The sequence below is a fragment of the Zonotrichia leucophrys genome, chromosome 1 (assembly GCF_028769735.1).
Source record: "Zonotrichia leucophrys gambelii isolate GWCS_2022_RI chromosome 1, RI_Zleu_2.0, whole genome shotgun sequence".
NCBI lineage: Eukaryota > Metazoa > Chordata > Aves > Passeriformes > Passerellidae > Zonotrichia > Zonotrichia leucophrys.
The window spans coordinates 22,003,773-22,025,368 of NC_088169.1; the positions used below are offsets into that span (position 1 = coordinate 22,003,773).

At 37.1% G+C, this 21,596-nt stretch overlaps 1 protein-coding gene across 2 annotated transcripts; it reads left to right on the forward strand.

Moving 5' to 3' along the window:
- The first annotated feature begins 639 nt into the window (after positions 1-639).
- PNPLA4 (patatin like phospholipase domain containing 4) lies at positions 640-20,492 on the forward strand. Of its 2 annotated transcripts, XM_064710348.1 has the most exons (9): positions 640-866; positions 1,766-2,052; positions 2,777-2,903; positions 8,702-8,886; positions 12,718-12,812; positions 12,981-13,116; positions 16,308-16,373; positions 17,652-17,804; positions 19,686-20,492. In XM_064710348.1, exons 2-9 carry the CDS (start codon positions 1,894-1,896, stop codon positions 19,815-19,817), a joined length of 1,053 nt encoding a protein of 350 aa, XP_064566418.1. In that variant the 5' UTR covers positions 640-866; positions 1,766-1,893; the 3' UTR covers positions 19,818-20,492. The 2 variants fall into 2 exon arrangements, with proteins under 2 accessions (XP_064566418.1, XP_064566509.1); XM_064710439.1 differs by lacking the exons at positions 640-866; positions 1,766-2,052 and having other exon boundaries at positions 2,863-2,903; positions 8,702-8,791.
- The last annotated feature ends 1,104 nt before the right edge of the window (positions 20,493-21,596 follow it).

Sequence of the window (21,596 nt, forward strand, 5' to 3'; positions counted from 1 at the left end):
AATGGACGGATGCCACAGGTGAAGGAGACAAATCTGTGTGAAATCTAACACAGTGTTTATTCACAAGTTTAGTTTGAACCCCAGTCAGCCAGACTCCAGGGACAGTTCACACATCTATACTTCTGTTCCAGAGGCGTCTCTGCCCTCCCTCAGCGCGTTTTCCTTCTCCACTGCTGGCTGCAGAATCCATCTGCAGCTTCAATCTGGGTGCCTGCTTGCTCTGGCTCAGGCCTGACAGGAGGGTGAGGGCACTCACCTTCGTAAAACGGAAACACTGACCCGAAAAAAAAAAAAAAAAAAAAGAAGGAAAAAATGAAAAAGAAATTTCTTTAAAAGAGATAAAACACCGTAATCTTTATAATCTTTATTGCCCTGAGGCCACCTTGTCAGCAAAAAGAGGCTGTTACCCTGCGCGCCGCTCGGCACAAGGGCGGCGCTGAGGGTGCGGACACCCGCCCACACGACAGCATTGACAACTCCCGGAGGCGCCGGGCCGGCCCGCACTCCCAGCGCCGCCGGCCGGGTGCCGATGGCGGGGCGATGCCGCCTCACGGGCCGCGGGCCCCGGCCCCGCCGCTCCTCCCAGCGCTGCCGGGCCCGCGCTGCGCAGGCGCGCCCGGGGTAGGGGCCGGGCAGGGCCCGCCGTGACCTGCCGGTGCTGGCCGGGATCTGCCGCTGCCGCGGGGGCCGCTGCCGGGGAGGCGGGGCCGAGGCGGGCACGGTGCCGCCGGGCAGTGCCGCCGCTGCCTTGCGGAGGCCGCGTTAGCCCCCGGGCAGGCCTGCGGGGAGGCAGCGGGTGATCGGGACGGGGTTGAGGTGCCTGGCCTCTGGAGGGCCGTGTCCCGCCCAAGAGTCGCCCGCTTGCTGTAAGTATCCAAGGTTGGAAGGCGCAGTGGCTGCACTTTGGCGTTGTGCGCTCCGCGGTTGTCACTTCATGTTCTGTGTTTGCTAGCTTTAAAAAAAACTTGTCTCGCTGTTTCGGCTGTTGCGCTTGTTTGTTTTGGTTGTTTGCGGAACAAAAGTAGAGGTAGGAGAAATCCAGGTACACCACAGACTTGATCTCATGGCGCACGAGATGAAACAGAGCACCTTTAAGTCACTTCCCTGTTGTTTGGGGTTAAGTTGGAAGTTGGCAGTGTTCCGCCGAGAGATCGCTGCCACAGGGTCGCAGTAGGGTTATTTGCAGTGGTGGTCAGGCAGGAACCTGCTTTTCATCTGAACGAGCACAATTCCATACATTTTTCTTTATGGTCCAGGCTTGCACCGGGTGTGTGAGTAAGCCCTGTGCTATCTTAGTAACAGAGAAGATGACGAGGCTCGCCTTGTACCGGCCAGCATGCTGGAGAGTCTCTTCTTACTGGGATCTTGACATCGGCACTTTGTTTTACTGAGCGAGTTGAAGTTGCTGGATCACTGCATCCACAGTTTTCAGCTGAGGTAGACGGAGCAGTGTATTCATGTTGTTAATCCTAAGAAAGAGTTTTTTCGTTTGGGGTTCTCTGTCATTAACAATTTTAGTTCTTCCTGTCTGTGAAATGAACAACTGACTTTATAATCGGTGGTGAACAACACGGTACCAGATGGGGGCTGGTGAGAGGGAGAGAGAGGAGCTGCTGAACAAAACTTTTCCGCTGTTGATGCCTCTGTGTTTTCGGGTTGGTGGGTGTGAGAAGGGCCTTGTTACAATATCAGGACCTTGATGAGAGCCTTTCAACTACTTTTTCTTTTTTTTTTTTTTTTTTTTTTTGTACTGTCTTTTAAACAGGTTATGCTTAAAAGAAAGTTTCTGCTCAGTGCTTTTATGGCTTCGTTGGTAACTTCATAGTAAACCAGCTACTGCGAGTATCTATTTGATTACCATATCATCTGGATCCAGAGATCACTTTTACTAAAATGTGGACTGCCAAAAAGCTTTGTAGTGCTCAAATACTGTTGCTCCAGATGAAAGAAGGCCAATTGTGTAGTTGCATGTTTCCCAAAACGTGGCAGTTCTGGATTGGAATTCCAATCTATTGCACTTTAGGAGTGCCACATAACAGGGTTAAATTCCAGGTAAGTATTTTTGTGATTCTCTAAAGACATAAGTGGTGTGCATAAATACAGTGATAAAATAATTTAGTTCAGACTCTACAGAGCTAAGCTTTTGATTTTGCAGCATTAATTATGAATTTAAGGTGCCTTCAGTTTATCAAGGTAAAGGGGCAGGCAGCAATAAGTGCTGGAGTACCAGTGTTTCAGAGTGAATTTTTGAGTCTGATAGTTCTGAGTTGGGGAGAAACATTCATTTTCTTCAAACTGTACTCTAGATAGTAGAGCAGGATAACTGGCAGGCTGATTAGTTATGTGACAATTGTTAAGTGATGAATAGGACCAGAATTCTCTGAAAAATTACTTACAGATGCAGTGTTGCACAACAGAGGGTAGAGAGGAAAAGTATTGGTAAGGGAGGATAAAAACAGAAGAGTATGATTACAAAAAAATATGTAGATGTAAATAGAAATAGTGGTAAAGGACAAAAAGCTCATTTTCATACTGGCATATCCAATTGGCAGTGTTTTTCAATATCTATTTAAATTCATCTTTAAAATATAAATTGCTGCAGACATAAGTTGTGGAACATTGAGGTTTGAACTCATTTCGTGTTGGCTGAGCAATTGCGAAATTAATCTAGATGACTTAACAGTTACTGTCAAATAATGTCAAATAGTGTTACTGTCAAATAATATTACTGTTATTTTCCTTTTTAATCTTAATATGTCTGACTCTCTGATTGCAGGTTTCCAAGGTAAATGATAAACAATCCGTAGTTGATAGAAAAATGGATACTAGTGCAGAGGAAACCAAAATAGCTGTTGGAAAAAGTCCCAGTGGAGTATGTGATGGAAGACAACATTCATTACAAGGTATTGAACTTTTTGCCACCCTCTTCTGGGGAAGTCAGCCTTCCCTGCCCCTCTGTTGACATCTTAAGTGTCAAGGTCTAGAATCTTAATTTGAAAGTTTTGTATTACATGATGTCTTTCTCTTTTTAATTTTAAGGGGATTATATGTAAACATTATACTTTGCAAAGATTCACGATTTTCTTAAGGTTCTTAATGGCTGGTTAGATTATGTACTTATTATTTTTCTTCTTCAACTTCATCAAACTCTTACATTCACTGAAGGCTGTGAATTGTTGTGCTAATGCACTTTTTTCGCCATTAGAAATGTGAAAAAACAAAGATTTTTGTGTCAGTGGTGATTTTTGATTCAGATAAATTAGTGTCACAGAGAAAAAATGTGGGCCTTTGTCGGGGACGAGCCATTTGTCGGTGAGGGGAGACTCAGACACTCAATATGAGTGATAAGCAAATTCCGTTTATTGAAGAGAGCATCAGACACTTATACAGCAAGTAATAAGCTTACGAATATTCTGTAAGCTAAGCAATCTGTTGGTTAAACTATACCATCAACTCTTCCACATTCCTTAGGGGGGTTACATGTCTCTTTTCTCATGCCTCTTTCACTGTTTGTTATCCTACCACAGCTAGGCCCAAGGACACTGTTATCTTGCAGGTGCCGGACTTGGAATTAGCCATGGTTTTGTACTTTTCCATTTTCTAGCAGCTAAATTCCCAACAAATTAGTAGCTACCTTCATGACCTTTATTTTAGCAGTGCTGCTGAGCTAAGCAGTTTTTTCTGTGACTCTGCTTGTTTTGTCACTCTTTGCTAATAACTTATCCTCAGATGTGCTGTTTTGCATGATACATTTTAGCTCCTGTGCTTCAGGGTGCTTGGTCATTTGCATTCTATGTATGTTTAGATTGTATTTGTAAAGGTGTTGGTACTCAGTTGCTTTGGGCATTTTCAGCTTTTGTTTACAAATGGGATGACATGGAGGTGGTTATGACAGGTTAAGACACTGGGATGGTACAGTGTTTATTTAATTACATTGCTCAGGAAACAGCTCTGTGAGAAACTGTTGTGCTATTTCATGTGCATGACGATCAGGAAGACAATAAGCTGTCCTCAGAAAACTGTGTGGTACTGTACCATAATTTTTCTGTACAGCTTTGTCTTTTTACATACATTCCCTCAAAGGTTTGCATTACAAAATGGATGCAATACTGCTGAGTAAACAGAAATTTTTAATCACCAGTGGGTTGTTTTTTCCCTGCAGATGTGGTAATCTTTTAAAGGGAACTCTTCAGTTTATGTTTATTCTTGAATGCTCCTGCATTATCTGCAAAATAATGAAACTGAACAGCCCCAGTGTTCCTGTAAATATTTTTTCTTATGCTTCTGTTTTTTCTCTTGTAGACTACAGAAGCATTTCTATCCCCTTGGCCAGTTGAAATCTTTGTTTTGAATTTTGCCAGTCATATAAGATGACAACATTTTTTGAAAAGCAGTGGCAGAAGTGTTTGTTCTGTCCTGTTTATGTGATACATTATGTGCACTGTCCAGCTGAAGTGTATCTTCAAGGTTCATTGAAATGTTTTCTTAAGACATGCCAACATGACAACGTTGTGTTAATAGGTGTTAATATCCTTAATAGTCACAATTTATGTTAAACTTTCCAAGAATATTTGTTTTGAAGTGTTGTGAAACAGGTGTTTCATACTCTTTCTAAGATAGCAAGATTTCTGCTCTCTGCTCCAGCCGGTGAAGGGAGTGATTTGTCTCCACAGATGACTATGCCCTATTTCTGTTATTCTATAAGAAATTCTATGGGAATAGTCATAATGTATAATTAATTAAATTTCTCTCTGTTTCCTCTTTGGAGTTTTTATAATCACACTATTGTTTTTTGTTAAAAAAGGCAGGGATCTATCATATCATCAAAGCAAAAGACATATTTGAATCATGCTTTGATTGAAATACACCATTATAACTTGCAACTCGGGTGATGCTATGACATATTTGCAAGAATTCTTTTTGAAGTGTCCAGTTTCCTATTACTTTTCTTTCTGGTTTTACAAGACATTAGCCTAAAAATGCTTTCTTGTCTTTTCCTCCTATTCAGAGATCTGTTTACAAGGTGAATCAGCATTGCTTAACTGTATCTGTGGAGCAGTAGTTCCTTATAGAATCATGATTCTTATTTATCTGTTTCATCTTTGTCATCTGCATCCTTTGTAAGTTAAATGCTTTTTTACAAATTTGTTGAAGAGGCCTCAGTTCCACCCACTTACCTGCAGGTGGATGCAGGATTGAAGATAATAATGTTCTGTTTCTTCTCTGTAATGCTGGGTATTTGCAATACTCTGCTGAGTTTAGTATTATGAGCAAATGAAGGAAGACCTGATTGTTTCACCCAGCAACAGACAAATGCTAGGTATCACAGGAGCTAAACATTGCAAGATTTTCAAGTTAACAACTGGGTAAAGCCCTGAGCAACCAAATTTGATCTCATAGCTGACCATGTTTTAAGCATAAGAATGTTGGGCAAGAAGTCACTCAAATGATGTAGGATTTTTTTCCTACTCATTGTTTACCTAATTAAAAGGTTTGATAGATAAATATGCATACCTCATTTCTCAGTCATGAAACTAGATGTAACTAGTGGATCTGTCATTTGAGCATGAATGTCACCTGCCAATTAACATTTGCAGTGAGGAATTTAAAATTTTTTTTTGTATATGACAAATACTTAATGTATACCTGGGAACTTGTCCTAATTAATAGGAATGTAGTGTCTGGGTAACCCAGCTATGCTGTTGCTACTCTTAATTTGAGGTTCTCTTGGGGACTCTGTAAAACAGTGAATTGTATGCCATCCAAACCCAGTGGGTCAAGTACCTCTGCTCACTAAAAGTAAAAAAATCACCTTTTTTTTACGTTGCAATAATTCAATCTTTTTGGACTTGAAATTCATCTACGCTTCACAGAGTGTAGACAAGCAGCATTCTTGAACTGTATTCCTTGACTTGAAATCTTAGTGCTGTTTTTTCTTCTTGTGTGTTCTTCTCTCACTGAATCCTTTTGTCAGTCAAGTAACTGATGTGAATACTCATTCAATAATCTCTTTCTGTCTCTTGGGTAGGAGTCAGAAAAGTGTGGGTTCTAAGTGGTAGGAAATGAACTCACATGAAAGAGTGAATGCCATGTATCCAGACACTGAAAAGAGAATAGTGGTTACTCCCAGGAGATGATAATTAGATAGACTAGAGCTTGTCTAAGAGACTATAATTTCTTCATGAAGGTGTGTAAGAGGAGGTATGGATATCTGACTTTGATCAGATAAGTTCTGTAGTTTTTGATCTGAGATTCAAATAGGGTCCTCAGTTCACATAACCTCCTTTTCTGTTCTTGCTTTAGAGAAAATGTACCCGGCCCTTTTTTACACAGTGAAGTATGAGTTTTCTTCCACATTTGTAGGGAATGTTTCATTTTGAAAAGGGCTTTTAATCTAAAGTTTTTACTGTAACCACACTTTAGATACTCTTTTGTGGTTCTCTTTTATTTGTGACCATTTAATTATTTTCCAGCAGGGAGAGATAGTTTTTTGCAGTATTAGCCTAGCAGAAGGTTTACATGTACATAAGCATCCATATACTTATTTTGATTTACATAACCTTATTATCTTACACTTGCATTTCTTAGTTACATTACATGGGTCCCTTAGATGTAATTCTTTGTATTTGCGAACTTGTGCTTTGCATACTTTTTGACCAATCAGCTATGTAAACATAATCTTTATTTCATATAGTGCTTCATATTAGAAGTGTCTTGATCTTGAGATCTGTTTTGCATAGAAATGGGAGTTGATTCTTCAATTCCTACATAAGAATGCAGTTGCTTTAACCAGCTTCACCTTTTTGTCAGAGTGGCCTGTGGTGCAAATGCATCTTTGCTCCTATTTTGTAGAAGGTTTGGAGTCAGCTGCAGCAGCTGGTTTAACTCCCAAGAGTTTAACTACCCTGAAAGGAAACATATTGTGGTATCATACTTCAAAGACTGTTTTAGTTTTCTTCCACTCTATTAAAAAAAAAACAACAAAGTAGAGTTGTGGTTGTTATTTTCCTGTAGCATCTTGAGTAGTTTTTTACCTTCTATTCAGTACACAGACTTTTCTTTAAATTAAAAGATCCTTTTTTGCAAAAATAGTAAATCAGTTTATCACTTTCTTCATTCTAAATGTCTTTCTCCCCTATTGTCACAGCAAGAGCCAACCTCTAATACTTTCTGAGTACAAATATGTTAGATTTGTTACAGGTATTCCTACTTACAAGTGGGTATGGAAGCATTTCCAGCACAGTTGATATACTATGTGTTTTAGCCAACTGACTGGTGCACCAAATAGTCCCTGGCACTATGAGGTGCTGTCTCAGTAAAATAGCAAACCTGGTCAGATCTTAAGGTCTGATTTTAATCATGCTGTGGGTAAAGCAGTTGGGTTTGGCATTTATCTAATGGTTTTGGGAGCTGTTTCTTCTCCTCATCTTTCCTGGCCTTCCCATTTCAAAGATGAAGAGGTATCTTTATCAAAAATGTGATGCTGTATGTTTGCCTGTCTTCAGGACTGATAGAACAGTTTCTGTCTTTTATTCCCATTTATATTGAGATGAACCCAAGTACAGTAGGGTGTTATCTTTAATTCAATACTAAGATAATGTGTACAGTGTCTCTTACATCTGTAACATACAATCTGTAGAATGTCTTGCTTTCATTATGTAGTTATTTACAGAAATAGAAGAGCTAATAAATTGCACAGCGTTCTGTTTATTTAATTAACTATCTCTGATAATCTGAACTTATGCTTCCTATTTGTGGGGTTTTCTTGTTAAATTTAGATTTCTATCCTAGACACCTTTGGAGTGTGTGTGTGTTTTCCTACATTTAGTGCTTTGTATTTTACTTTGGGTTTTTTTTTTTATTCCTTCTTATTTTAATAGTAGCAAAAGTATGCTTTTTGTTTTTTCTTTTTTAAACTAGTAATTAGTTTGAAAAATTGTCTATTACTAATTCTAGTAAGGAGATGAGTTTCAAAGATGACAGAAAAAATTCCTCTCTTAGAGAATTATGATGGATTCAGAGTTCTGCTTGTGTAAGGGGGACTATGATAATAAAATCATAGAATGCCCTGGGCTGTGAGGCACCTTAGAGATCATCTTGTTCCAACTCCTGTGCCATGGGCAGGGACATCTCCCACTAGGCCAGGTTGCTCAGAGCTCCATCCAGCCTGGCCCTGAACACTGCCAGAAATGGGGTATCCATCTCTGGGCAACCTGTTCCAGTGCCTCACCACCCTCACAGTAAAGAATTCCTTCCAAATATCCAATCTTAACTTTCTCTCAGTTTGAATCCGTTTTCCCAGTCCCGTCACTACATGATGAGACAGTAACCAGCAGTTTAATAATTAATTTGATTTTTTGATAAAGGTGGCTAATAATGTTTGTTCTTTCAAGGTATTTTTAAATAACTTTTGTGTAGCTACTCTTTGACAAATCAGATGAAAGTATGTATTTATGCTATAGATAAATTATATATTTTTTATTTATTAAAAAAGGGTACTAAGGATTATTTCAGAGTTGTTTTCAGTTTTGGAGATACTAAACTAAGTGCTGATGGTTTGATATATTTAGTAATCAAAAGCTTTTACTGTTCTCAAATAACTTGCGGTTTTTTATATAGTTAGAATACGTTATGCAAAAAAATTAACTGTATGTTGCAAGAGAAATTGCAAAAGACTGACTGTGACACACTATTTCCGCAGCCCAGATGAGACACATCAACCTGTCCTTTGCAGCTTGTGGCTTTCTGGGCATTTACCACTTGGGGGCAGCAGCTGCTTTCCACAGGCATGGTAAGAAGTTACTGAGAGATGTGAAAGCTTTTGCGGGAGCTTCTGCGGGATCTCTGGCTGCCGCTGTCTTGTTAGCAGTGCCAGAAAATATAGAGGTAAATTAATAAACTCGTAGGTATAGGCCATGATAATTTTCAAAGGACATTTTTGTATATGATCATCTTCCATTAAGTTCATTAAAATGTTTTGTGTCTTGCTCTTTTACATCTTGATACTTGCTAGGAACAGGACTCTTGTATGATGTTGTGATTAAGCATATCTGTGACTCATGAGCAAAAATGTTAATGATAGAAATATTTCATATGAACCTTACATTTTAAGCTGTGTAAATACAAATCTCATGTGTGTAAATCTTAATTTGTAAGCAACAGATATACTTTAGTATACCAAAATGTATACTTAATGATGGTACATTACAAAGTGAATCATTGTTCTGTTAGTTAGAGATAGGCTTTGCTAAGCAAGTGCATAGCACCACCCTTCTAACCTTTTCTGAAAGGAGGTGAAAATGGTAGATGGAGTGTGTCTTCATAAACAGCTCCCACCTGCTCAGATATTTTCTTGGTGCCTGTCCTCCACTGAACAGCATTAAAGGCTTTTGCATCTCCTTTAGACTCAGTGTAGCCCATGCCTTAATAGCAGCCCGTGGGATTAACCCTCGCAGCATTCTGTTCTGACATGCATCTGGGTTGTTTTGTTTCCAGAGATGCCACTCCTTTCTCACAGTGCATGTGGTGTCCTGCAGAGACACCAAGGTTCTGTTCAGTGATTGCAATGTTACAGATTCCATGGAGAGCATTAGGGGCTTTTTTGGTGTCTGTTTGCTTGGAGAGTGTTAGCAGGTTTTTTTGGTGTCTGTTTGCTTGGTTTTCCCCACAGGTTAAGGCTGCTTTGCCCTCCTGAACTGTCTGTGGTGACTCTGCCTTAATAAATGTAGAGGACCAGGATTGCCAAAATGTTGGTATTTCTTTACTATTTTTCATTAGTGTGGGAAAAACAGGCTGTTAGGTTTTTCATCTAAGTTACACTTACATTTTGTTCCAAGTGAGCATTTGATAATGCCTCTAGGCCTTGCTTATTTCATTTCATGTGATTCAAATAATAGTCCCAGCAAAACCCCACTTTGCCTCTGATCTTTCTGTTGGTTGTTTCTGCTGGGATATGAACTCAGCTTGCAGCATTACTTCTTTCAGCAGTTGTTTTTCCCTGGCTTCTTTTCCCCATCCCACTCCCCTGCAAACATTCTTTATATGACTTGGTATTAGGCAAGTTCCTCTCTGTTGTGGAGAAAACCTCATTGTATTCTGTGCAGGCATTTCTCCCCTTCTCTCACCTCTGACTGGTAGTTCAGTTTCAAGTTTGCCTGGTATAATATATACCTCTGACATTAATTTCCTCTGTGGTGAGCATGGCAGCCCTTTGTTAGCCCAAGGAAATTTTTCTGCTTATTGCAGACCCTGGGTATGAGTCCTTGTTCTCAGCCTGGTCCAACTTACAAAGATCTTTCTAAGTAAAAATATTAGAATAGTTTTTAGGTTTTGTTTGTGGAAGCTAAGTCTATATTACGTTGAGTCTGTTGTATTTTTCCTTGAAATTTTGTCATATTATTGTAAGCTAAACAAAGCTTCATGGACTTTCTAGTCCTTTTTTTTTTGTGTACTTTTAATTATTCTGTTTCAGTGTTTAAATGGGAAATTGAGAGTTCTTTTGTCAGTGAGAATAATTGTAATTCTCATGGAATTTAAGTAAAGGCAGTTTTCTTTACTGAATAGAATTAACTTTTCATATCAGGATAATTATATTATTATCTTTACTATGATTCTAGCTTGAAATATTTTATATCCACAAGTGTAGCTCCTAATCAGTTAATTATTTGTTTCTTCCCTCCCTCATCTTTCCCCCCAGAGATGGCAATGTTAGGTAAGCCATAATTAGGACTTTCTGTATCTTCTAGTCTCAAAGCTGTAATGCAACCTGTCCTTATCTTGGAGAGAATGTAACACTGATGATCTATTGTTTTGACTGTTGCTGTTCTAAGACAGTTTCCAAATGTTTTTCTGTCATATATTGAATTTTTGTCACTGTTTGTAAAGGTGTGGGACTTGAGAATTCTAATTAGGCTTATTTAGTTATAGGTAAATAACTATTTATTGTAAAATTACCTTTGTCATGTTGATACCAGGTTTGCTTAATTCAATACAAGCAGTTACAATTTCTAAACATGGCCTCAGTGATTATTTAACATGTAGATGTATTGTTTAAAGCTTCTAGCACTCAGATTCTAAAACAGTCATAACTGTAAGAAGTTGTTCCTTTTGAGAGCAGAAATTGAGAGTCTAGGTACAGTACATTCTTGGAACTTGTAATGTGCAAAGTAGTTTTCTGTCATTTCCCTAGTTCGGTACTCTTAGCTCCCCATAACCTTGTTTAAGCATCTTAGATACAGGGATAGTAGTTCTGAGGTGCTTCTGTGTAGGGTTTTGTGGATTTCTTTTGCATTCATAGAGAGAAGTATCTGAATCTGCCTTAATTGGCTTTGAGCTGGCAATGGCAAGTATCTCATGGGATAAAGGTGCAAATCCAACCAATGTGAAGCTAAGTATCACAAATAATTGTTTCTTTAAGAGGTATGAACCTCTTAGTGAACTTTTTGATGCATTTATTCAAAGGCTATATAAAGAAAGTGGATGCAAGAACTACATTTCTGCCTTTTGCTTAGCTGAGTGCTTTGTCATACAAGTGGTGTGAGGAAGTTTAACTCCCTCATGGCTCTGATCACGTGTTAATCCTCACCTACCTCCTTCCTTGTTTTTCTTTCAATGTATTCTGTATTCTCCTCCTCAGTGGGATACATTCATGTCTCTCCTATTTTTTTTCCCCTTTCCTTTACTTAGTCACTCAGTCATTGATTTTTGTTGCTAACAACAGATTTGTTCTTTATGCACAGACCTAATAATCCAGGAAACCCAAACTATCTTTTATTTGTGTGGTGATATGGGTGAATGTGGGTGAATTTATAAAGTACCTATTTCAGAAGGTTCATAAGATTGAATTTAGGTTTTTTTTCCAAGTCTCTAAAATCATTAGAAAAGCCTGCATGAAAGGATAAGAAAAGGATTACAAATATTGAATAGTGAGTATTAAGCACTTAGGATCATAATTCATTGTTTCAGAATGTTATGGCTAAAAATAAATTTTACCAATTCTTTTACTGTCCCTTTGGAATTCTTGTGACTCACACTTCAGGCTATTTTTTTTGCAGTCATTAATGCTGGGCATTTCAGCTTGTGTAAAAGGTTCTCTGTGCAGGAATCTGTTACCTGTTTTTTCTGATGTGTATATTCTTTCTATATCACCCATCTGAGTTTTTCATTCATTAAATACTTCCATAGTATTTTATTAATTAAATATGTGTATTTGCTAGTACCCTGTTTTTTGCTTTAGTGAGAAAAAATTGTTGTAATTTTAATTTTTCTTACTGCTTATAAGCATCTTAAGGTACTTGTGTCTAGTTTAAGTTCTGAAGCAGACCTTAAAATAAGAGGTGGCTTTAGAGTTTGAACTAAGTGATTGTTCTTGTAATGGCATGATCTAGGGAACTGATTATTTAGCAGTGGTAATATATAGAAAAATAGCTTTTAATTTTGCTTGATTGTTGGAGTGGTATCCTCAGAGTTTATTTATTAAGAGTTTATTTATTTTTTTTCAATAGGGAATTTTTTTTTTCTTACAAATTAATCTTTAGCAAAAGATCAACATTTTGTTATGCATGTCTTGTTACAAACCAAGCACACATGGAAAAATCCTTTGGTTTGATCTAATAACTCTTTTATTAAAGCTTTAGCTCTAGTATATTTTAGGTACTGCAGTTAAACATGGTTCCCATCACTTAAACATCCCTAATGGTTAATGCTTTTCATTTCCAGAAATGTAAGCACTTTGCCTATGGATTTGCACAGGAAGTCAGAAGATTGAACTTTGGTGCAGTAACGCCTGGTTATGATTTTATGAAAACACTTAGGTACCTATCTTAATGCTTCTCTAAGATCATTTTTGTGTTAGAGAGCTCTCCAAATGCAAATTGAGAGGGTGCATATTTCTGCTGTGCTGTGGGGTGCTCACCCCTAATGCATTGGCAAGGCTTTTAAGTAATAGTGGTGAGTAATGCTGAGCATTTTCTTTCCTCTAGGGAGGGCATAGAGTCTATTCTTCCTCCTGATGTTCATGAGATAGCTGAGAACCGGCTCTATGTGTCGGTCACCAACTCCAAGAGTGGGGAAAATCACTTGGTTTCAAATTTTGCCTCCAGGGAGGACGTCATTAAGGTAATCATGTTGAATGTGGCAGTTGTAAATACAAACTCTGAGATTTCTTCAAGGCTTAAGAGTGTATTATTAATTGTACAGTAAAATCACTGGTTTATTCAGGTAACCATGCTACTCCCAGTGGTGCTAAAACCATAATATAAACAATGTTTAAAGCAGAATTCGATCCTATAGCTTCACAAATTTTGCTAAAATGTATTTGTTGTTTGTTTGTGTTTCCTTCATTGGTTATTCAAGCTCTATCTTGTAGGCAAAGTGTTTCTGAAAGTAACAGGTAGCTAATTGTTGCAGTAAATGAGAACACAATAGAAAATCTCAAAATATTGTAAAAATGTTTGCATCTCTTACTTTACTGATATTGTTTCATCACAAAAGAAAGCAAAAGAAGTTTAAAAAAAAAATGGAACAATTCCTAGAGGTGCTTGTGGATACTTCTAATGTAATGCTAAGTACTTTATATAAGCTGGAAAGTATATCTTTCACTGTCCTTCTCTTCATCTGAATGCCACATTTTAAATTTGGATCAGGATTGTATGCATAAGCTGATAAGAGATGGTAAGAGCAATTCAGATGCATGTGAAGCAGATGTTCTTTCTAGTAAGTGATTGTATCTTAGTGGAAGACATAATAAGATGGATCAGAATAAAGGATGAAATAGTATAAGAAGGAATCCTTTCTTTCTCTATCCTCGTGGATACTTAGAGCAAATTCTTTATAGTTACCACTTTAAAAAAATGACACTTACTAACAAAACCTCAAAATGTGCTTTGGGAGTTTGCCTTTAAAGTATAATTTTTAAAATTTTGACCCTATTATATTCTACATGGATAGTCCTCAATTTACTGGACTTTGTCATGCAAATATAATTATGTGAAGAGTTTATCTCAAGTTATGCACTGTTGTTTCTAGCTATAGTATGCAATAGTAGCAAGTGTGGAGATTTTTATTCTTTATGTGCTTCTTCAGTGAAATTTTCTAACCTGGAGACAATGAGAAGAATTAGGATGACCTTGGAAATATGTACATTTTACTAGTATTTCAATAGTTCTTTCATTGATTTAGCCATTGCTGTTCTATTCTTTTGTTCTCAATGATATCAGTAGGGTGGGTTGGAATAATAGCAATAAAATTACACATAACTGCTCATTGGAATATATTCATATTGTCTGATCTTTCAGTCCAGCTCCTAATAGCTGTTTTTGTGCATGTCTTCAGCTCTGTCTGTGTCATGAGTACAGCTCTCTTCAGTGCCGGTGGCTGTCACAGGATCAGGGAGAGTAGACCTTGTTAGGTTATTTTATTGTATCATGCCTAGGCATGACCTACAGCCAAGGCATGGATAAAGGTACTGCTGGGCAGATTGTGTTAAAACAACAAAACATCTGCACCCCCTGCCAGAAATCTTTCCACTTCAATGCTTAACAACCAAGCCTTGCAATTCCAAAAGTCTTTCATAATGACTAAAATGAATGTGTTGCTGCAATGCTAAGCTTTTATCTTTTTTTGCTATTCCCTGTGGACTTGGAAAGGCAGGTAGTAATTTCCCATTTTTGAAGTAGACTTGCCATAAAACAATCATCTTGTATCGGCATTTGTAGGCTTGCGGTTCTTAAACTGGAGTTGGGGGGGAAGAGAGGCACGATCTGTGTGTTTGTGGGAGAGCAAGGCACAGAACTCTGGTATATTTAGTTTGGGAAAGTAAGATAGTGCCTAGAAGTCCACACTGGTGGGAAACACTGAAAGTGTTTGTTTTTCAAACTTGTCCTGCCTCTCCTCACTCAGGAGATCTCAGTGACTTTTTAAGAAGAACAACTGCTTTCTTCAGTCCTCTTGAAAAGAACTCAAACTTTGCAGGAGTCACCTGGTTTTGTCTCCATTCACTAAATCTTTTTTCTACATTTCTCTTAGTTTAGAAGGGCCAAAGTCATTGAGATGGAGTCGAGGAAGAGAGGAGGAAAGGTGCAGGGCTGGGGAAGAGGCTGATATTAGGAACTTGGGAATCTTGCTTTGAACTTTTGTTAGCGAAAGGCCTGCTTGGTAGAGAAATAGCTGCAGTTTCACTTTAGAAAACAGAGAGCCTTTTTATGTGAGCTCAGACAAAGCTCTACATCTCTAGGAAGGAATAGGCAGGAAAACTGTTCTCAGAGTGGAAGTTGAAGACTTCATATACGTATACAGTCTTTATTAAAACTTGTTAGGGAAACAGAAGGGCCTAATACTAAAAGAGCTTAAATTTTGTAAAAGTAAATGTAATTCTAGGCAAAAAAAAGCTTAGGCATTTTCTTTCATAATCTCTGTGGATTGTGGGTTTTTTTCTGCACCTGTTCATCTTTCACACAGTGTATGCACCAGTCTGTGACCTGCTTCTGTTCACCAGATTGGTCATCAGTGCCACCACACAGCATGTGCATATCCACTCTATTTAGCTGAGTGAATGAAAAATTTAAAATGAAAAATTCTGACATACTGCACTTTTTCCATGCATTTACCTTTTCTTCTGGAAATACTATATGCTGGTTGCTTATATATGTATGGGTGAATACACAGGTATAGAGATACCCGCACTGTCTCAGAGGCATTGCTATGAATGCATAGAAACACATATTTGTTTGCACAGCTGTACATGAGATAAGAGGTGACCTGGTCTAAAATAAAAATCAAGAATGGCTATAAACAGCAATGCAGCCTTACAGTAGAGGAAATAGTAGTCTGTTAATACTTCAGTGTATAAATACAAACATTGGTAAAGGTATACATATGTGAATTTCCATGATATTCGTGGTATTATTGAAACTTTGAAAATCTGACTAGAAAAGTAAACACTATTTTAATATGCCAACAGAATGGCTTCTTCTTAAACTGTTTTTTTTCATCATCTGCATATTTAATTTCTTGAAAACCACAGATTATTTCACATTGTGCAAAACTAAGTTGCATCTCCTCTTAAATCACATTAATAATTGAGTTAATGTTTGATATTTTGTTTTGACAGTTATCACTGTGAAGTCTTAAAAAATCAAACCCTATTGAATATTTTTAATCACATTTTGACATACCACCACATTTTGAGATTACAGTGGATTTATGTAAAACTAATATATTGACTGGTAAATATGCATGGAAATACGTATTAGTTCTAAATTTCTTTGTCTTTTTTTTTTTCTCTATTGTTTCTGCTTTCTTTGGTCTAGGTCCTGCTAGCAAGTAGTTTTATACCAGTGTATGCAGGAATTAAGCCAGTGGAATTTAAAGGACAGGTAATTTTTCATGAGCTATGAACTTTCTTTTTAAGTGTTTTTATTTATGGTGTAATTATTTCATCTTAAGGGAAAGCAACTTCAATACTATATTTTGTATTTTTATATGAACACCTTTTTACAGTTGTCTTTACTCAATCTAGCTTGTACAGCTTCTTTGTTTCTCTTACATGAGCATATGAATACTTTAGGAATAATTTTAAAAGCGTGAAAATGGCTATTTCTTCCTTATGAGAAATAGATGATACTTCAGTTCCCCATTCATACAAATGATGCCTCTAGAACCTTTGTAACTTCCACAGACCCCCTACCAAAAAGCCCCACAAAATCATATGCATTTGCTGCTAGTTAGGCAGTCATTATGTCAGAAAGCTTGTCAGCGTTATAATTACAGATACAGCAATACATATCAGCTGATCAGTGTGATGCATCTGCTCAACAGACCTCATGGATGGTGTCAGTGAATCCAGTTAGCCAGCAGACCCCTGCTGAATTTTGGGCTATGCCTGTAGAACAGAAAGAAATAAGAAGGTATAAATACATTACCAAGAGATGTCTCAGCTGAGGAAGGTATCAATACATTACCACAGAGATGTCATCAACGGATGTCCTGTTTATATTGGAAACAAATTTGGCCCCTAGATCTCATTCTTCACTCCGCTCAACTCCTACAGCAGGATTAGGTCTGCTCGCTCTTATGCCATAGTTGTTCAGCTCCTTCCCACCTTTACCTTCCACTTTCCAGCTACTGCTGTCTTGTGTAGTGTATGTAAGAAGAAATGAGGCTCTGGAAGAAAAATCACAGAAGAGGAGAGGAGTAATTTGTGGTTTAGCTTCTGCAGTCAGACTACCTGCATGTACAAATTGAACAGCTCCTGTTTTCAATCAGAATAATGTTCTAGAAGAGTATATGCTATATAATTAATATCTGATACATTATGTGTAGTATTAACAGTCTTGTCTTTACATGTATGCATTGAGAAAAATCCCATATGGGGCATTTTATTTTTTAATTAACTGAAAAGTCTTATAAGTAGCTTGATAAATACCTTACACCAAATTTGTACATTATGTTAAATGCTCATTGATTCAAATATCTGTGTGTGCATTGTCAGTTCTTTCATATTTGACACATACTGAATCTTTTTCATTGTATTCTTAGAGGGAAACTTGTAAGTTTTCTTGAGAGTGAAGGAGGGAGGGTCAAAAAGGGTAAAGTATTGCATTATGATCATACTGTACTGGTGTTACTTTGAAAATATTTCTGTTTTCCAATAGAAGTGGGTTGATGGTGGCCTTACCAATGGCCTTCCTATTTTGCCTGTTGGAAGAACGGTGACAATTTCCCCTTTCAGCGGTCGGTTGGATATCTGTCCACAAGATAAAGGGCGTGTGGACCTGTATGTCAAATTAGCAAAACAAGATATGATGGTAAGTTGCTTGTTTATTAACTTAAAAACACTAAAAAGTATTTCTGCAGTTGTGTTCCTATTTAAGTGTTAATTTTGTGCTCATATATTAGATTACGTAAAGTTTTGGCATTTTCTGTTTTGCAAATGGAGGTTAAACCTTTTCTTAAACACAAGGAAAGGAGAATGTAGAAGAAAGAAGAAAGTTCGAAAAGCATTGATCTAGTACAAAATTGAGCAAATTATATCAGGCTGTTCAGTGTAAATAATACTAGGTTTGCTTTACATATCGGATGTCTTTGACTACACAAGATGTTTATAGAAAAAAATAAAGTGGAATACCTCAGGAGAGGACAGCTGCAGAACATTTCCTCATATTTGCTGAAATCAGTTGCTCTAACTAAATTTAAAATACAGCTTTAAGTTGTACATTTAAAATTGTATATGCATTGACTTGTCACTGCATTGCACAAGCGAACTTGTGAATATTTGTGACTACAATGCATTTCCAGAAGCTTTGTTATAAGTTGGAGAAATGTTTTTGTATATTGAAATATGAGACTGATTTTTTTGCCTCCTTTTCATTATTTTCATTTCTGTGTTTGCAACATTTGTCTCACAAACCTTAACCATAGTTTTGCTTTTTTCAACATGCTGAAAGAAAATATTGAATAGTGGTAGACCAAGTGGTCAACAATGTTCCATTAGAAAGAAAGATTAACAATAATAATTAGTTTAAAACTTTCTTTCTAGGCAGTTTTTAATGTTTACTTAATTTTACTAAAATTAGTGTTATGTAATGCCTTTCTCAATTGGACCAGTTTTTGAATCTTTATAATATTTCACAGAGAGATATTAGGCTTGGTTATACTTGGTAAAGATCATAAAATGTGAAATTATTGATTTTATGTATCTTGGGAGTATATGCAATTATTGTATATTTCTTTGTTGTGTTTTGTATCTAGAGGCTGAAAAATGACCTGGTGATTAGTTTAGTTTAGAGACAGAAAATTAATTGCACAGTTACATTGCTTCTGGGGTCATGTGCAAACTTGTGCAGAATCCCATGCAACATTTAAAACTATTCAAATTGAAGCACTTCTGCTTTTAGGGCTGTAAAAATGATGACTAAGAACAATTTCATGTCAGCAATATTGTAATCTGCATAAATTGAAGAGTTGTACATCTTCATATATCCATATGTGAATATGAATAGTTTTCTGTCTCTCCGTCTCCTAGTGTCAGAATTTGAATAATTGCTTACTTCAAATAATGATGATTCTGATATTGTTTTGAAAAATTGTATATAATAATGTGGCTAAGTATTAATTATATAAAGAAATTGTTCAGAACATTATTAAATATAATTGTGTTAAGTTTGTTGTAAACAATTTAATAAAATCTCTATTCAAGAATAAAGCTCCAAAATCCTTTTACTTTGTCAGAGTGACCACTTAAAATGCTGAGTAGTTCTTAATTTATTGGTAGCAGAAGCTACGTTTGTACTCATATGTTAAACATTGCATGGGAATGTTCCCAAGAATGTGCTTGTTTGCACTAGTAAGTTGTCAAAATATTTCCTTGCACAAGTTTAACATGTGCCAGCTACCACTCTGTGAGACGGTTTTGGGAGTGTTTCCAAAGCTGAAGCGTTGCAGAAGCTTTGGACAGTGTTACAGGCAGCCAGTCTGTCTTGGATGCTGTGAGTTTGACTCTGTGTGTGTGCACTGGTGCCAGTCTGTCCTGGCGCTCACAGTGGCCCTGGACGTGGTTAATCCCTGGTGGAGACACAGCCATGCCAGTCTTTCCATTTTACATATGCTCCATGAAACAGATGACAGAACAGTCACATCAGGATAAGTTGCATTAATAAACTAATTTACAGCTTCTTGCTCTGTTGCAGCTGTCTCTGGCCAACCTAGTAAGGCTTAATCAAGCGTTGTTCCCACCAGACCAGGAGAAAATGGAATCGTTGTACCAAAATGGCTTTGATGATGCTGTACGCTTCTTATTGAAAGAGAACTGGTTTGAGTAGACAGCTCACAGAAAATTAGCAAAACATGAAGGATGTCAAAACACACCTACAGGCATCCTAGAGAATCTCAGGGATTGCTGCCCCAGTTGCTGTTCATGAAAATAAACATCCCAATGGATTTGGATCTGCTGCTGCTGAGAAAGTATCAGTTGCACTCCACGGAGCTGTGTAAACATGTCAGAACAGGAGCTGGATGTGCCTGGTGGATGTCTTGTTTTGAGGAGGTTCCACTTAGATTCATTTTGCTTCAGCTGGGGACTTGAGTGTGGGATTTTTAAAAAGCTTGTAAAAAGTGTCATAATTACAGAAATTTGGAAAGGTCTTTTTCAGTGTTATTGGAGAGGAGAATTGATGTTATATAATGAAAAATTACCATCTGTATTATTCACGTAACAGACTTCTGTGTATTAGTTCTGCATATTAATTGGATGCTCACATTGGTATTGAACTAAAATGTAACTTGCACTGTTCCAAAGGTCTTGAAAATTAAGTACTAGACACAGGAAGATAAAACATTTGCACTCTTATGTATTTTTTTCACTTTAAATGTTCTTTCTTCAGTGAATGTCTTCTTTTAAAATTTTAAATACTACTAGAAATTTTTTAGCAGAAATGTCATATAAAAATAACTTATAAAAAGGGTGTAAAAATTGTTATATTTATTGTTTTCTTCCTCTGCCAAAACTGAATAAATATATTTTCTTGAAACTTCTGTCAAGAGTTTATTTACAAGTGTCTTGGAATGCTGTAATGATCTTATTATCTACTGTCAGTCTGGAGAGTGGTTGATGAGAGTCAGTGGGTAATGAACTCAGATTCACATACCTTATTATTTTAAAATTCGTGTTGTATTGACTACCTTAAGTGTAGGACTTCCAGTCTCAATGCCCAAATTCTAAAATCTGCAACTGTTTATGTAAAAGCAAAGTGTGTTTGGTTTATAAGTGTGGAGCTTAAATTGATTTATAAAGTTAAAAAAAGTTAAAATTGGGGGTTCAAGCATGTATGAAATTTAGAATTTCTAAAAACTGAAAAACCTGTGGCTAAGAAAAGAAAATCTTTTATAGTTGTTTGAAAGCCTATTCAGCAACTAACCACCAGATTTATATTAATATGTAGTTAGGAATCATAGTGCAGGGATTGAATTATTTTATTAGTGTTTTTGATAATAAAAAAATTAAAAAGACTGATGTGAAGCACTTTACATTCATTTTAGAACAGCGTGAGTGAGGTTCTCTATACAGTGATTGTGATGTACAGAATAGCTTGCATGATTTCCAGACCTTAGGACAGCATTTTTTGCATGTAAAACTGGAAAGAAGCTACCTTTGTAACCTGTGCCTTGCCCACTTGCATTCTCAGCTGTACAGAGCATAGCTTCCAGCATGAATTGCAGCAGTAGGTAGTGCTATAAAAAATTTCTTTCATGTTCATCTGCTGTGGTCAAAGTCTCTGATTCAATGGAATGGTAATAACTGTCCTAGAATTGTGAAATCTTGAAACAGCTTATTTTCACTCAGAGAAACTGAGATATCTAAGAAAATCAGACCCTCTTAGATTTTGTTTTCTGTTTACATTAGTTGTATTCTTCAAGGGGTGAATATGATCCTCTTTGAATGGGGAAAGTTCAGGGGGTTTTTACCACTTTACAAGTTCTTCAGTTAATACAGATCTTTTCTAGCTAACTATCCTGAGTAGTATCTGGCATTTCTGTTAGAATAGCATAAATCAGATGTGCTGAAAAGGAACCTTGCCACCTTATTTTTCTCACAAATGCCT

Coding starts and splice junctions, on each gene's coding strand:
- PNPLA4 (XM_064710348.1), top strand. CDS start 1,894: ATGTGGACTGCCAAAAAGCTTTGTAGTGCTCAAATACTGTTGCTCCAG. Junction 2,904..8,701: donor AAGACAACATTCATTACAAG/GTATTGAACTTT, acceptor CTATTTCCGCAG/CCCAGATGAGACACATCAAC. Junction 13,117..16,307: donor CCAGGGAGGACGTCATTAAG/GTAATCATGTTG, acceptor TCTTTGGTCTAG/GTCCTGCTAGCAAGTAGTTT.